This window comes from Sphaerodactylus townsendi, linkage group LG05 (genome assembly GCF_021028975.2).
Source record: "Sphaerodactylus townsendi isolate TG3544 linkage group LG05, MPM_Stown_v2.3, whole genome shotgun sequence".
Taxonomy (NCBI): domain Eukaryota; kingdom Metazoa; phylum Chordata; class Lepidosauria; order Squamata; family Sphaerodactylidae; genus Sphaerodactylus; species Sphaerodactylus townsendi.
The window spans coordinates 82,584,373-82,600,113 of record NC_059429.1 but is presented as its reverse complement, the minus strand read 5'-3'; the positions used below and the strand labels follow the sequence as shown (position 1 = coordinate 82,600,113).

The 15,741-nt window shown below is 43.0% G+C and overlaps 1 protein-coding gene across 5 annotated transcripts in view; it reads right to left on the bottom strand.

Moving 5' to 3' along the window:
- ANKS1A (ankyrin repeat and sterile alpha motif domain containing 1A) overlaps positions 1 to 15,724 on the bottom strand; it is a 145,827-nt gene extending 130,103 nt beyond the window's left edge. For 4 of the 5 annotated variants that reach the window (XM_048497689.1, XM_048497690.1, XM_048497694.1 and 1 more), the window contains exon 1: positions 15,501 to 15,723. In XM_048497689.1, the coding sequence (XP_048353646.1) occupies positions 15,501 to 15,685 (185 nt within the window). In that variant the 5' untranslated portion in view covers positions 15,686 to 15,723. Of the gene's footprint in view, positions 1 to 15,500 lie in introns of all 5 variants that reach the window. The other variant, XM_048497688.1, reaches the window with a different exon arrangement.
- Between the last annotated feature and the right edge of the window lie 17 nt (positions 15,725 to 15,741).

Here is a 15,741-nt window from a genome sequence, read left to right as displayed (position 1 = left end):
ATAAAGATAACACTGTATATATTGGGTTTTTTCCCTTTTACTCTGCTCATTCTGAGAAGCGCATGGATGTGTCCGCCCTGCTGCCTGCAGGGTGGGCAAGGATGGGGCCAGCGGCTCGGCCTCGCCGGCTGCCAGGAAAGCGCCCACCCCACTGCCGCGGGCAGTTGGTGCGCCCGCCCTGCTGCCCTCAGGGCAGGCAAGGATGGGGCCAGCGGCGCGGCTCGTGGAGCCACAGTGCAAGGGCAGAAGAGCCTCATGCGGCTCTCGAGCCGCAGGTTCCCTACCCCTGATTTATGCAAACCAAGAAAGAGAGGAACAGTGCATGAACTTGCAAGGATGTTCAGTCACAAGCCCATGGTTTGGCCATGACATCACTACCATTAACTAAACACAAGCACCTGCCAGTCAGAATTTAAAACAAAGCTTGGCAATGAGTATGAGCTACATCTGAAAAATTTCACTCACCTAGAAGCAGAATACAGAGTGTGTTCACAATTTTTTTATTCCCTTTTAAGAGCACAGTAAGCCACTGCGTCCTTTGAGCTGACCATTTTTAGAAGCCTATCTTAGGAGGCTTCCAGCTTTTCGGGGACTAAAATACTATACAAAAACTATGAATAAACAATGCACAAAGAAAAGCAAATCTATGCATACTTAACACCTGTGACACCTCTCATATTATCAAGAACAGCCTGCCTTAGTTAACTACTGTTGATTGGGTGTAGAATATCAGACACTTCATCTGGGCGAGAGTTTAATCACAGTAGCATGGGCACAGTGAAAATCCTCTAGAGGGAGGCTTCCTCCATCTTAGTGTATCCCTCCCCACCCACATGACTGTTTGCACATGCAGCTTCTGTGCCCCCTCAAATTAATTCTTTTAAGATCAAAAGGTAAACACACAGAATATCTACACTCTTTTCATGACAGATGCCTGAATCCAACCCTATGAATCAGGAAGCACTGACTTGGATCTTACATCTTATTTTCACTTTTCTTTGTTTAATAGGGTGGCAGACCTTTGCTGCACAGTGTGCTCTCATGCTAGGTACATTTTGGCTCCTTGGCAGTCATAGGACTTGCATGAGCAGATGTGCCTAGAGCCAGAAGAACAGTTTATTACAGTACAGGGTCACCTCTGCAATAGACAAAAAGCAAGTAGAAACTAGTTATGTGATCCAAGTCATTAAGATTTGTTTTTGTGATTGATATTCAACCCCACACCCCCACCCCTTTCCAGCAAAGGTACCTGAATGTATAACTAAAATTATTTCCACTTTGGACTGAATAAATCTAATTAAAGTGAAACTCCTGATGCAACTCAAATGAAGTGGTATCTGGGTGGTTTCATGCAGAGCGCTGCATGAAGACAATTCCATACAGCTGGATCCCGCACAGCACTGCCATGACTTGGCAGTCAGAGTCCTGCTTCTCATGAACTAAATACTACATAATATTTTTAAAAAGCCATCCTTCTACAAGCTGCTCATTTCTGTTCAGCTAACCAAAATCCACAGCTACTTGATGTCAGTAAACTAGGGGCTGAACTGCATGAACTCAGCTGAATGCCAAAAGTCTTTTTTGCAATATCCCATTTCAAAATGCAATATTCCATTTGCATGGAATGCTCCTTCTAAAAATACCCTCAAGCATTTCAGAAAACTAGCATGACCAAAGGGTTTGAGTGCAACACTCCACCTAATGTGATAGTTTGCTGGAATCCACTCTGAAATCTTAACTGTTGGAGTACCACAAAGTACTGCTACGTGATTTTGCTGAACATGCAGATCAAGCTTTAGAAAAACCTTGGTCAATGTGATATAACTGTTTTGGTGTGTTGCAGAATACAAGTGAGGATATTTCAGGAGACGATATTTCAGGAGACTGCAAGACTATTTCCCTATTTACAACTTTAAAATTTTGCAACCATCAACACCATACACAAACTTCACAGTGAAAAAAGCAGAAGTGCCAAAATCTTTTCATCTAAGAGAACCAATTTGTAGGGCTAAGAGAACTAATTTGTAAGGCTGAAAACGCATTTGTAGTTCTTGGGTTTAAACTTGTTTAGGAAGGCCCTGAAAGCATTAAATAAGCAGAAAATGGTTCTATTTATTAAAAATATTTGTATCCCAAATTGTAACCTGTTAATTCCTAAGAACAATAATACAACATGCACTGCCACCATATCAGCAGAATTAAAAAATAATTTCTTCATTCAAAGCTGAACTGCTATACAATGAGTCACAAGCAACAAAAATCAGCAAAGCCAATAAAAACAGAGTAAAAATACTATTTGGTATTCTCAGCCATGGAACTAAAACAAAAGAATACAAATTTAAAACATCAGCAGCACTCAAAATCTGGGTGAAATGGTACGTTTTTGTCTGGCACCAGATGTTCAGATCCAGAACTAAAAAAATATTTGTGGGAAGAACACTCTAAAGTGTGATGTGGACGTTAGGTTGTCTGGCTACGATTTGGGAAACCTAGATGCAAATCCCCACTCTGCCATGGAAGCTTGCTGGGTGACCTTGGGCTACTCGCAGATTTTCAACCTAACCTATCTCACAGGGCTGCTGTGAGAACAGGAGAACAATGGAAGGTACTGTGGGTCCCCTCAGTGGGGGAAACGCAGACTATAAGTAAATAAAATAAGCACCACATCCAGGAAAGTCTTGTTCCTTATAATATCACAAGGTGTAATATCACAATATCACATTCTTATTGGGCCCCCAATGGTTACAATTGGTGGGGAGGCTCATATGGGAGCAGATAGTTTTTCAGCTACCCTAATCCCAACACACCTAAATTTAAAAGCTAATGGTAATGAGCCAATAGTCAGTGTAGCAAATTTAAAACTGATAAGATATGATTACCATCACTTATCCCAGTCAATAGTCTCACTGCTTTATTTTGTACCAGTTGATGCTTCAGAGACACAGCCATTTAAATGGAATTGCCCCTCTGATTAACAACTTCAGTTTGGCATACTTGATCATAACCATCATAGTTACAACTCAAGGCACCTGAATGGCCTAAAGCAGGGGTCTGCAACCTGAGGCTCTCCAAATGTTCATGGACTACAATTCCCATCAGCCCCTGCCAGCATGGTCAATTGGCCATGCTGGCAGGGGCTGACTCAGAGTGTAATCCATGAATTTGTGGAAAAACCCATGAGTCTGCAGACCCCTATTAAAGCTTTCCTAGCCACTGCCAGTGTGTTCCAGTGTTAACCTAATATTGATACTGTATGATGCCAATCATTGTCCAAAATGTGAACCAAATTTAGCTCTGTGAATCCAAACAGGTTTGATATTGGACATTTTTATTTAGGCAGGTATATGTGCTAAGGCACAAGCTAAAAGTTTAAAAAAGAAGTTGTGGGAGTTTCATGAAGTCAACATAAACTCCCAGTATAGATCTAAGAGGTTAAGATTCTTCTCCAAATGACTAAAAATTTGAGCATAGCTTCATCCCAATTACAAATGAAGCTATACCTGAACATAACATTTTGAATAAGCTGTATATTACAAATGCACTGTGAATGATTTAATATGCTTTGAAATGTCAGTGTTATCAGTTTGCCACTTGTATGGGGGAATTGTTAGCATTCAAATACCAAAGTACCCTTTAACCTCTTTGCAATATTGAAAAGTTAAAATAGTAGAATGAGTTGTGCATACAGATGCAACATTTCCATTACTTGTGAAGCCACTCCGAGATGAAGGGGTTTTCCCCTCAGAAAACAGAATTTTAGAAAATGTCTATATATGCATTATTTATTTTTTATCAAAGCCAAACTACTTCTACTGATTTATCAAAGCCAAACTACTTCTACTGATTTAACAAACTACTTCTACTGATTTAAATGAATAATTTATAACTTAGAAAACAAAATTGTACTATTTAGTATTTTTATATAGCTTGAAAGCATAAATGTCTTTGTTTTCTATAAGAAAAATTCTAAGTATACCCGGCACCTGAGAAAGAGTACTACCATTAGTTCTTGATTCTATTGTTAACTGCATGCACGTCATTCTCTCTTTTATCTTTCCACAGCTTTTTTTCGGAGGGGGGGGGGACCCACGACCACAGTTATCAAAAGGAAAATTCATTAGTTACAAATATCAGACTAACAAAATAATTTTAAACAAAACTTAAGGTGAACTGAGCCTCAGGGACCAGGATTATATATTATATAAAATATTTAATAAAAATCACAAGATTTGGTCTGGATTTGGTCTTCGGGTCGGGGGTAAACTTGGTCGTATCCTCTGTCAACAGAGTGCCATGGTCCGACCATTATGCCCTGAAGGTTCGGGTGGACTCGCCACGCTAACAATTCCCTGGTTCACAAGCTTAATGGGCTGAAAATTTATGCCTCGCCCTCGCGGGACTTATGGATCCACTTGGTTTCCTGAATGCTCTGTGGGACCCTGAACCCGCCGGCACACTCGATGAGCAGGTGGAGGACTGGAATTCCCGGCTCTCCGATGCCATCGAGGTCGTTGCTCTAGCGCTCCTTCTACGCCCCGCTCCCACGGCGTGCTCCTTGAGTAATAATGGAGGAGTTGCGCCATATAAGAAACGGGTGCTTAGACGTCATAGGAGCAAGTGTGGAGGAAATCTCGTGATGAGGCTGCACGGACATCTTATAGGACGTTTATGAAAGCCTATGAGATATGGCGTAACGAAGGAGGCGAAGAAGGGTTTTCTTCTCCTCCATCCCTCGCGTCCGCTAGCTCTCGCCTCGCACAATTATTTCCTCAGCGATAATTCGGCTCCTTTAACCTCCCTATCGGAGAGGTCTTCAAATCCAATAAACTGAGCATCAGCTGTGAGGCTTTTATGAGCTTTTTTTGCGGACAAGGTCATGTCAGCTCCACCAGGACCTTCCCCCCACGTTGGCTACAATTGAAGTGAACTGAGGCTCCGCCTGTCAGTCTTCAGGCCCTTGTTTGGCCCAGTTTTCGCTTGCTCTCCGAAGCCGCTGTTGACAGGGCCTTGGCTGCTGTTAAGACCAACTACACCTTGCCCTTCTGGATCCGGGGCGGCCCATCCTGGCTTCTTGTAAAAACTTGCAGGATGGAGCTACAACCCCCATCTGTTAGAGTATCATCAATGGCTCCCTCGGTGCAAGGAGTCTCTCCCGGATACCAAGGTTGAAGGAGGCAGTAGGTCCGCCCACTCTTAAAAGAGCACCGTTAGATCCAAGGGATCTGGCCAATTACCGCCCCGCCTCCGAATCTTTCGTTTTCTGGGGAAGGTAATTGGAGAGAAGTGGGTGTTAGGAGCAGCTTCAAGGCTTTCTGGATGACGCATCGGCTTTTCGACCCCTTCCAGTCCGGCTTCCGTGCTGGGCAGTGGGACGGAGACTGTTCTCATCGCTATCACGAGATAACACTCCGTATTCAGAAATACTCGAACCGAAGCTGGATGCGCTTCGCTGGTATTGCCAGATCTTACGCGCAGCGTTTGATGTGGTCAACCACGCACCTTTTGACCCACCGCATGCAAAGCTGCCTCCGAGTGGGGGGCACTGTCCTTCAGCTGGTGATTGCCTCAAGTTTCTCGAGGGTCGGTCAGCAAGTGGAGGTGCTTGAGGATCAGGCCTCCCGGAAGTGCCCGCTTGATTCGCGGTGCTACCCCAGGGGCTCTACTATCCCCGCTGCTATTTAATATCTATATGCGACTCCCTTGCTCAACTGGTAATGAGTTTTGGGCTGACCTGCCATCAGCACAGCTGATGATGACACGCCAGCTCATTCTGTTGATGGAGGGGGGGGCGGTCGCCGCCCCTGCTGACTCTCCAGCACTGTTTGGAAGGCGGTTGCTGGTTGGTTGCAGCAGAGCAGGTTAAAACTGAATCCATCGAAGACGGAGATCCCTTCTGGCTTGGCCAGGCGGACAGGATCTTCCAGCCAATCGCGGTGTGGGAGGGGTCTCATTGGTGACCCCCCCCTCCGTGCGCCCAGCCTGGGGGGTCCACCTGGATTTGTCTCTCTCAATGGAGACCCAGGTGGGCCCCATGTAACCCGGGTTGCCTTCTTCCACCTTACCGTCAGGCCCGGGCGGCTGGCTCCTTTCCTCTCCCAAGCGGACCTAGCCACGCTGTGATCCATGCAACGGTCAAATTCTCCAGATTGGACTATTGTAACTTCGCTCTACGCCGGAGTCTTCCCCGCCTTTGGCGTTTGATCCGGAAGGAGACTAAAGCTGGTCCAACACGCAGCGGCGCGCCTACTTACAGGCAGTGCCATTTCACGCATCACGCATTCAGCCTGTGCTGCGCCAGCTGCATTTGGCTCCCGGTGGAGTTCCGGGTCATCTTCAAAGGTGCTGGTGTTGACTCTTCAAGGCCCTATCACTGGCGGCCTGGGACCCCTCGGGTATCTTCGAGACCGCATCACCCCATATGTCCCTGCACGGCCTCTCCACTGGGTGGAGGCCAGATTCTATTAGTGGTCCCTTGGCCCCTCAATGATGCGGCTGGCAGCCTCCCACGGCACGGGCCAGGGCCTTTACGGCCCTGGCCCCAGCCTGATGGAACACTCTACCTCCTCAGGCTGTTCTGCCCTGCGGGACTCATGGCGAAGTTCCTCGCAGGGCCTGCAAAACGGAGTTGTTCCACGGGCCTTTGGAGGGACTGTAGCCGCTGGATATGGTGCCCCCCCCCCAGTTGGCTGGCCTTTCCATCTAGGCCACCACCTAATATGATTCTCGCGGCTCTCCTCCCCTTTTTTCCTATAGCAGAGAGGCTTTTCCTGGGGAGAAAGTCACAAGTGGGGTTGGTCGGATCACTCTTACACTACTATTATTATCATTATGTTTGTATCGCTGTTTTAAAGATTTTAGTAATTCATTTTATTTATGCTTGTGCTGTACACCGCCCAGAGCCCCTTGGGGATGGGGCGGTATAAAAGCCGAAACAATAAATAAATAAATAAATAAATAAATAAATAAATAAATAAATAAATAAATAAATAAATAAATAAATAAATAAATAAATAACTAACAAGCAGAGACTGGTAAGAGAGTCAGACAACAACTGAACTAAACTAATGTCAGTTTAACCTACAAGGGAAGAGTTTCTTTGGGCCTTCTCACACTCATTTGAACACATCCCATCTGTCTTAAAGCCAACAGGATGTTCGACCAGAAAACAGCGACAAAACAAAATGCTCATGGAGTATTTTAAAAAGTTAAAAGCAATTATGTATTTACAAACATATATTGTTATGTTAAAATTCAGATCTGCTAACAAATTCATTAAAATGATTATTTAGGGAGCACCCCCCCCCTTTCTTATTAAGATGAAGCTCCAGAAACTTATTTTTCAGATTGGAATTACACAAGAAAGGAAGCAGCACAATTAGTTTTAACAGAAGAAAAATGCAAACTCCAGACCACCTTTCTTGATCTTTAAATTGTCCAAATAAAACTGCAAGTGGGAGTGCATTCTTTCTAGCAAGAAAGAAAAATCTCCGCTAACATAGAACCACAATGCTATAGAAATGATTTGGTAACTAGCACTGACCAAAATAAGGATGTCCCAAGTACATGGGTGAACAAACACATCACTTTTCTTCTTGAAAGTTGTGCCACTCTTTCAAACCAACACAAGAAAAGGAAAAGTGGTGTAGTGGTCCAAGCAGACAAAAACCAAAAAAGAACCTGCTACACCTAGTTTACTGGCTGACAAATATCATTTAAAGAAATATCAGTGCGAAAAGTGTCAGGTTTTAATCAACAGTGTACGAGAGTACTACTATATATCCTAACACAAAGAAGACAGGATAACATAAATAGATGCTTAGCCAGCAAGCAAGCATAAGCAGTCAAGTAAACAAGGAATTCAAAAAAGTCCTGGTGCACTATGCCTCAGGACAGGACAGCAGAGGAGAGTACTCATGTATATTGCAATTCCAAACAGTTTGCAGGTAAGCTTCACAAAACTGGTGGGTGAACAAGAAGATTGTGTTCTGGGGTGGCTGTGAGACGGATCATCCGATTTCGCTGGTAACAACTTCGTCAGCTAAGTTTCAATAAGATATCAGTAAGCTTTCCCATAAAGCAATACATCAAGGCAAATATTAGGTGCTATAAATATGATATAAGTGAGTAAACAGTTGTCCAAAGTGATGTTAATATCATAATACATAATACATAACATCACTATATCCATAAAAAGTGTTAAAATATACAAAAATGTTGGTGATACATTTAATACTGCTATATAAAATTATATAAATTGAAAAATACTGTATTTAGACAAAGTGGACAAGGTCTTTAAAAGCTATATAAATTGTGTGTACATAAAAGGACATACTGACAACCCAATGCCACTTGTACTAGTCCTCGTTAATAGAGGCTAAGCTCTGGCAAAGTCTTCAAAGTAAGTTAAACAGTATAGAAAATAGTTGACTATATATACAGTGAGTGGCTTAACTGTATACCATAAAGTTATAAATTAAGAACAGCTGATGAACTGTACTGACATAATCCGATTAACAAGAATAGCTTTTGGTTTTTTTTCTTTAACAGATTCTGCAAAGACTCGCAACCTCAATAACTGTAAAATAGGAAATAAGAGAAGAATGTTTGTCCACAATAAAGAATTAAATTATAAGAAACAAGAGTAATCTATTTAGTTACTTAATCCATAAGGAGAAGATTTTCCAGACATCTACCTGCTTGTAGGCATGGAAAACAAAGAATTTGAAATCATTTTTGGTGTATCCCTTAGCAAGAAAGGATCTCAGACCTGGACTTAATTAATTTAGTCCAGATCACCCTGCAGGATATTCCAGTATAATTTAAATCACACACACAGTCCAGGAGATAAATGTATTGTTTGGTGCTACAGGTTGTGAGATACTGCCACTTTGTCAGTGGGATGACATCTATGTGATTGAGATGCATTCCCAATTCAATGTAACTGCTTAAGACAATAAATCAAGGCTGCTAGAAATTTATATGTAACCAGCCTGCTATATGTAGCCACTGCCATCTGTGCATTCTTTCCTTATCTTTACTTTATGGCTTCACATACTTTGTAGACAACTAGGCTTCCCCTGGTACCTCTGTCCCATGAGAAAAGAATTACATCCATTAACTCATGGGGCAGAAAGCCAGGTGACTCTCTCTTGCTAACTGCCGCCGACCTTGGGGTGCCTCTGCTCCAAAGACTGTTTTTCACAAACTCTTGGGAAAATGGAAGGGGGCTTCCAGCAGGGCATAAAGAGGACTGTGAATGCCAGTTCCGTCAGAACTGGCTTTGCCAAATATGGTGCTTTGATACCTTATCAATAAACACCACTGATCAAAACTTCAGAGTCTGTTTATTGGCTTAAGATTCCGAGACCTAACACATATGCATATGTTATTTTATTTCTCAGCATATGCATATTCAGCATATGCATATTCATGGACACTGCGCATGGAGAGCAGTGCCCACACTGGTAATGACCCCTGATGGGCTCATATTGTGATGGAGTCTTTAAAAAGTCAGATCTGATAAGTGAATCACAGACATTGGTTCTCTGTCTGAAACCAATCCAGGGCTCATCATTACAGCCAGCTATTTCTGACACTACGTGCCAATGTTTAACTATCTGTTTAATTGTACTAGCCAATGGTGTATAATCCATGGCACATGTTATTTTAGATTCTGGCATTTTAGGTCTTCTAGAAAAAAAGATCCTGTTTTTTAATGGATTCTGCCCTCTTCAAAGCATTATTCAAGATTTAATTCAAATAACCTCTAGAGGCAAAGTATTTCAAGAGAGTTTCCCATCCTTCTAAATTCCCCCATTTCAGTGGTGTTTCTTTTTGACTAAACGGAAGGCTATTTTTCAGTTGCTTCGGGTGGTAATAATGGTAATACAGTGAAATACTCTTGTCCACCAGATTTACTTTATGGTTTCATTATGCTAATGAATCTGCCAGGGTTACAAACACTGTGGTGTCCAAACAAATCAACAGAAACCCAGTCCACAGTGTGAGAGAACTGTATAGATGGATGCATAAAATCCACAGAATGAGAGTTCCTACCACAGAGTAATCAGAAGGTATATCACCATCAGGTCACCTATATAGCATTTTAAAAAGACTACCTTATCTCAATATGGGTTAATATCAGCTTTACAATAATACCATGTTTCTAGTCCATATACAGATTGGAGACTCCAGGAGCTACCCATGGCCATGCCCTTGATTTGCAAATCTAAAGTAGGTTTTTTCTCAAACAAATAAATCAATTAATGATGAAAAAAGTAGGGAGATTACAATTCACTTTAGTCTAAAATGCATGGCAGCAGTTCCTTTGCCTCCTCAGGAGGAATGTTTGCATATAAGGCATCCATGGTAAGGAGGATGACTTGAAAGGGGAAGAGTAAGCCTTCAGTTAGTTTAATGAAATGTCTGCTGTCTTGAATATACATCTTAGTAGCAAGCAGAAAGGGCTGGAGACAGTGGTCCACAAATTTAGCAAGGGGCTCAAGTACACAGAGCTTAAAGTGATAGGACACTCTGGAAGAGGATTCCCCACTTTGTGAACCTTGGGCGATATGTAAAAAAATGGGATTCTCAGGTACTGACCCATCTGTGCATCAATAATACCCATTATCTGAGCCTCATCTATAGCAATTTTGATTATATTTTTATGTGGTTGGTACAGTCAGAGGGTATTATTTGGTAATAATTCCCATCACTAAGATGTCAGTTAACTTCAAGTAGGAAGTTTGAGGTGTTAAGAATGACTATCCCGCCTCCTTAATCTGCCTCTTTAATTATTATATTGGGATCATTTGCTAGTTGCTAAACAATCGTTCTCTCTGAAACATTTCAGTTTTCAGTTTCCAGCCCAATAATTTCATGCAATTCCATCCTTCCAAATATTCAAACCATGCTTCCAAACAGGATATGCTACATGCCAACTCACAAACTCTCACCAACTCCAAGGAATACGCATTTACCTTTAAATGAATACAAGCTCTCCTAATGAGTCCAATGGTTTACTCACATTAAATGTTTGTAGGGTCTTGACTTATACCACAGGATAACCAAATATGTCCTTTTAAGATATTGGAAACTAAGAAAAGTCACACAAATGGAAAGTCTATTAAGGCTTTTGGAAAAACTGTTGTTTCACAAAGATATCACTAATACTTAAAACAACAAGTCAAAGCTCAACAGTGGTTCAGATATTAACTGGCACCATGTTTGTCATGCAAACAGTATCCCACATTGATTGCACTTCACTTGGTATAAAAAATATCATGCTGCAAGTGCAAACCTTTCTATTTTGGAGAATACCCTCTTTAGACACCCAGGTCCAAGTATCTTGCCTTTCTCCCAATTTGACTGAGGGGGTCAGTCCCTGGTCTCCTCTACACCTGGGAAATGGAGAAAGGGTGCACTGAAATATCACCTGATGTTATCCTCCACTTTGGAGAAACTTCAAAGCTTTGACAAAGATTAGTGCGCCAGAGGGTAAGAATCATTCCTTTACTCCCTCAAGGGAAGCAACACACACAATATTTGGCTGTCTTCTAATGCCTAAAATTTACTATTATGACAATAGTAGCTTTCTTCAGTTTTCATAAAGACACCATACTGGGGCTCAGCCACTTGGTATCAAAACACAGAACTCTACCTGAGAGAGTCAGAAAGAATGGATGAAGAATCAATGAAGCCTTACATGACTGTAACTTACAAAAGGATTTTGAAAATTGCTTAATGTCCATTCACCATTCACTCACCCTGTCTTAATTAAAGAAAGATAGATCACAACCATTGTAGACAGCATTTTGTAACAGGAGCCATATAAATGAAACCTTGAAAAATTAAACAAGTAACCACTTAGCTTTAAAAAGACATAACAGAGGAGGAGGAGGAAGTATCAGAAGAACACTAAGATGACCTACAGCTTGTCACTAAAATTTGCTCCCCTTATTGGAGATCCAGAAAGTACCCAACATTTCATCAACTGTTAAAGAAGGATTCAGGGACAGTCAGTAAATCTAATGTCAGTGAGAATACTGTGGAAAGTATTGTTAAATACAGAATAATGAAGCATGCAGAAATAAAAATATTGAGATGGAACCAGCACAGAACAAGGGAAAACCCACCTCACTAACAGTTTGGAATTATTTGGAAATATTAACAAGCACATGGATCTGGTGACTTATAGAAATTGGGTTGAATTTGCACCAAGTTTGTAGAGATTATTTTGCTTCCACCCTTTCTCCACTGCAGTTCACTGAAATGGTACCTCACACATGTACACACCCAGAAGAAAACAGCAGAAATCATGCTCTCCTCACATGATCAAAGACCTTGCACAAGGGGGAGGGATTTCTCCCAATTATCTCTTCCAGTGGCCCTCTATGGCTCCGCATGGTCCCCAAGAGTCCTACAATTCTCAAGGAGGGCTATTCAAGGGCTGCAGTTGGAGAAAGGGAGGTGTAAAAGCCACTGTTCAAATGTGCCCTATCTGTGACAGCACATTATATACCTTGACATCCAAAAACCCTCCACCAAAATCTTCTCAGCCATCAAGTAAGAGAAAATGATAAGTAATGGTAAGCAGTGAATAAAGGAGTATGTGATCAGTTCAAACAGAAGCATAGAAGTTCCCAAGGAACTCATTTTGGGATTAATGCCATTTAATGTTCATAAATGATTAGAAGGAAGGGTGAATAATAGAATAGCTGTATATGAACACAAAATCATAAAAGCTCTTTCGAACTACAAAATGCTTGAAAAGGATCTTTCCAAATTTGTGTAATTGGAAAACAAAACAGCAAATGATGTTCAAAGTAAGTGTAAAGTGATACATGTTGAGGCAAGAAATCAACTTCACACACACATTAATAGCAGCAGGCCGTTGCTTTCACATCCTGCATGTGAGCTCCCAAAGGCACCTGGTGGGCCACTGCGAGTAGCAGAGAGCTGGACTAGATGGACTCTGGTCTGATCCAGCTGGCTTGTTCTTATGTTCTTATGTTCTTATGTTCTTAGTCTAAAGTGGCAGACTAACCAAGAAAGAGATTTTGTTTATTAATGTATTTATTTGATTGGTTTTGTATGCTGCCCCTCCCCATATAGGCTTGGGGCAGTTCCCAACATTCATAATACAATTCCACTTTAAACAGTTTAAAATCTTGAATAGCTAAAACCAATTTAATATCTCACTTCAATCACTATGTTTCCACAGATGGCAATATCTAAAAACATCACTTAGGGAAGTAGACTGGATGGGACAATGTAAAGAGAAAGGGGAAAGAAAGGGAAAAGGAAAGGGGAGGCTCAGATAAAATACCCATAGTTGCCTCAACTGTATGCCTGGTGGAACAGCTGTCTTGCAGACTCTATGAAACTGTACTATACATCCCTCAGGGTCCAGGTCTCATTAGAGCATTCCACCAGGATGGAGCCAGGGCTGAAAAGGGCCTGGCTGAGGTTAGTTATCCCTTTAGGGCAGTGATGGCGAACCTTTTTGAGACCGAGCGCCCAAACTGCAACCCAAAACCCACTTATTTATTGCAAAGTGCCAACACGGCAATTTAACCTGAATAGTTTTAGTTTAGAAAAAACGGTTGGCTCCGAGGCGTGTGTTACTCAGGAGTAAGCTTGGTGGTAGTCGGTGGCTTTGCTTTGAAGCAACCGTGCATCTCTTCCAACGGGTGAATCACGACCCTAGGAGGGTTTACTCAGAAGCAAGCCCCATTGACAGCAACTGAGCTTACTCCTAGGTAAAGGACTGCGCTTTTGTTCTTTGCTTGAAAATCAGTGGGGTTTAACAGTGTTTAAGCATAAGCATTTTATTGTCATTGTGCACGCACAACGAAATTTACAAGATCAGATTTACAAGATTTAACGGGGTTACCTACACTGCTTCCCCAAAACTTGGTCTTAGGTTTAATGTGAATAATCGAGCCCAGCGGCCCAGGCCAGCCTAGATGTGTGTGTGTGGGGGGGGCACTCTGTTTGCGTGTGCCCACAGAGATGGCTCTGAGTGCCACCTCTGGCACCCGTGCCATAGGTTCGCCACCACTGCTTTAGGGCCAGCGACCTCCAGTAGATTTCCATTCATTGAGCGTAGCAATCTTTGGGGAACATACCAGGAGACACAGTTGCCTAATGGATATCAGTTTTATTTCTTCAGTGTCTTTTGTATTCCACTCCTCCTCCAATCACCTTCCTTCAAACATAGATAAGTCTTCCCTACTCCATTTTATCCCAGCAACCCAGATTATGCAGAGAGAGAATGGCCCAAAATCACCTCAGCAAGCAAGTTTAATGGCTCAGAGGAATTTGAACCGAGGTCTCCCTGGTCTTAGTCCAATGTTCTATCTAATCGCTACCCTATAGTGGCTCTCATGCAGCAGAAGCTATACTACTGGGAAGAAAACCCACCTTTCTGGAAATAATACACTTCACTATCATTTACTGATCCTTCTTCCAGCTTACTGTTCTGCAAAACTGTTGGTTTTAATTATTTTAGACATACATTGGTGTTACTGTTTTAATTGTTCACCACCTTGGGGATTCTAAATTGGGTGGAAAGGTGACATAAGTGTTTTGAATTAATACAGTGCAATGGCTGTCCACTTTTTAAGAGCTGGGAGTCACATTCAACCCTAAACCATCAAAGGAGATCAACTTAACTGTACGAATCTTCTCTCCTTGGCATACAAACTCAGTCCCTGCCCCCCCAAATCCCTCTTTTTTGCCTCAAGGTTCTTTTAAACTATGAAACCAAAAATGGTGTCATGCAATCCACCTGGAGCAAAAGCTATAAAGCAGATCTGAAAAAGACTAGCAATGGTTGCATGGAACCCATCCTTTCTAGTATCACAACAACTTATCATAAACAGAGCCCCATCTAGGTTGAACCACTATTTATAAAAGAAACTTTTCTTTTACGTGGGATTCTTTACACTAACAGACAGATGTCAGCCATAAGCCAACCCAAACACACATATTTCCTCTGGTTTCCTAACAGAAAAGAAAACCTTGCCCAAACGAACTCCTCCAGCCAATGCTTCTGCTTATCAAAGGAACTTCAAAGCACCAGTTGAATGCCACTTGCTTGAGGAAACCCGGAAGCCCAGAAATAGCCATGCCAACTACACACCCACAGCCCTCCAAACACTTCACAGTAATTCCACACTCCTATCTGCAAAATATCAACCATATATCTTTTAAGTCCGTTAGCGCAAGACGCCGCCTTAGGCGTCAGACACTCAATGACACTTCAGGCGCTGAACTCAAATGAGTGGCCCTCTCCCTCGCCCGAGGCTCTCACACCTTTTGGGTAAGCAGAGGTTCTGTCCACGAGCAACCGCGCCTCAAGGAAAGCCACCGAGACACGCCCCCAGCCACCCGAGGGCCAGCGGCACACAGGCACGCACGGCTCTCAGCGCCAGCCACAGCCGGACCCGCTCGGACGCCCTCGGAAGCCCACAGCCACACCCCTGGCCAAGACCCACCTGAGAAGGCTGGAAAGCGGGTGTCCGCCGCCGCCGCCGCCACCTCCGCCGCCGCCTCCCCCTGAGGACCCGGAGCCGCCTCCAGAGCCGAAGCCCGAGCTGAGGCGCTTGCCTGACAGCAGTTTCTCCACCGCAGGCAGGTTCCCCGTGCGGGAGGCCTCCAGCAGCTCCTGTTCTTTCCCCATGGCCCGGACGCAGCCGGGGAAGCCAGCCCACCCCCCACCACTCCTCTGCCGCCGCC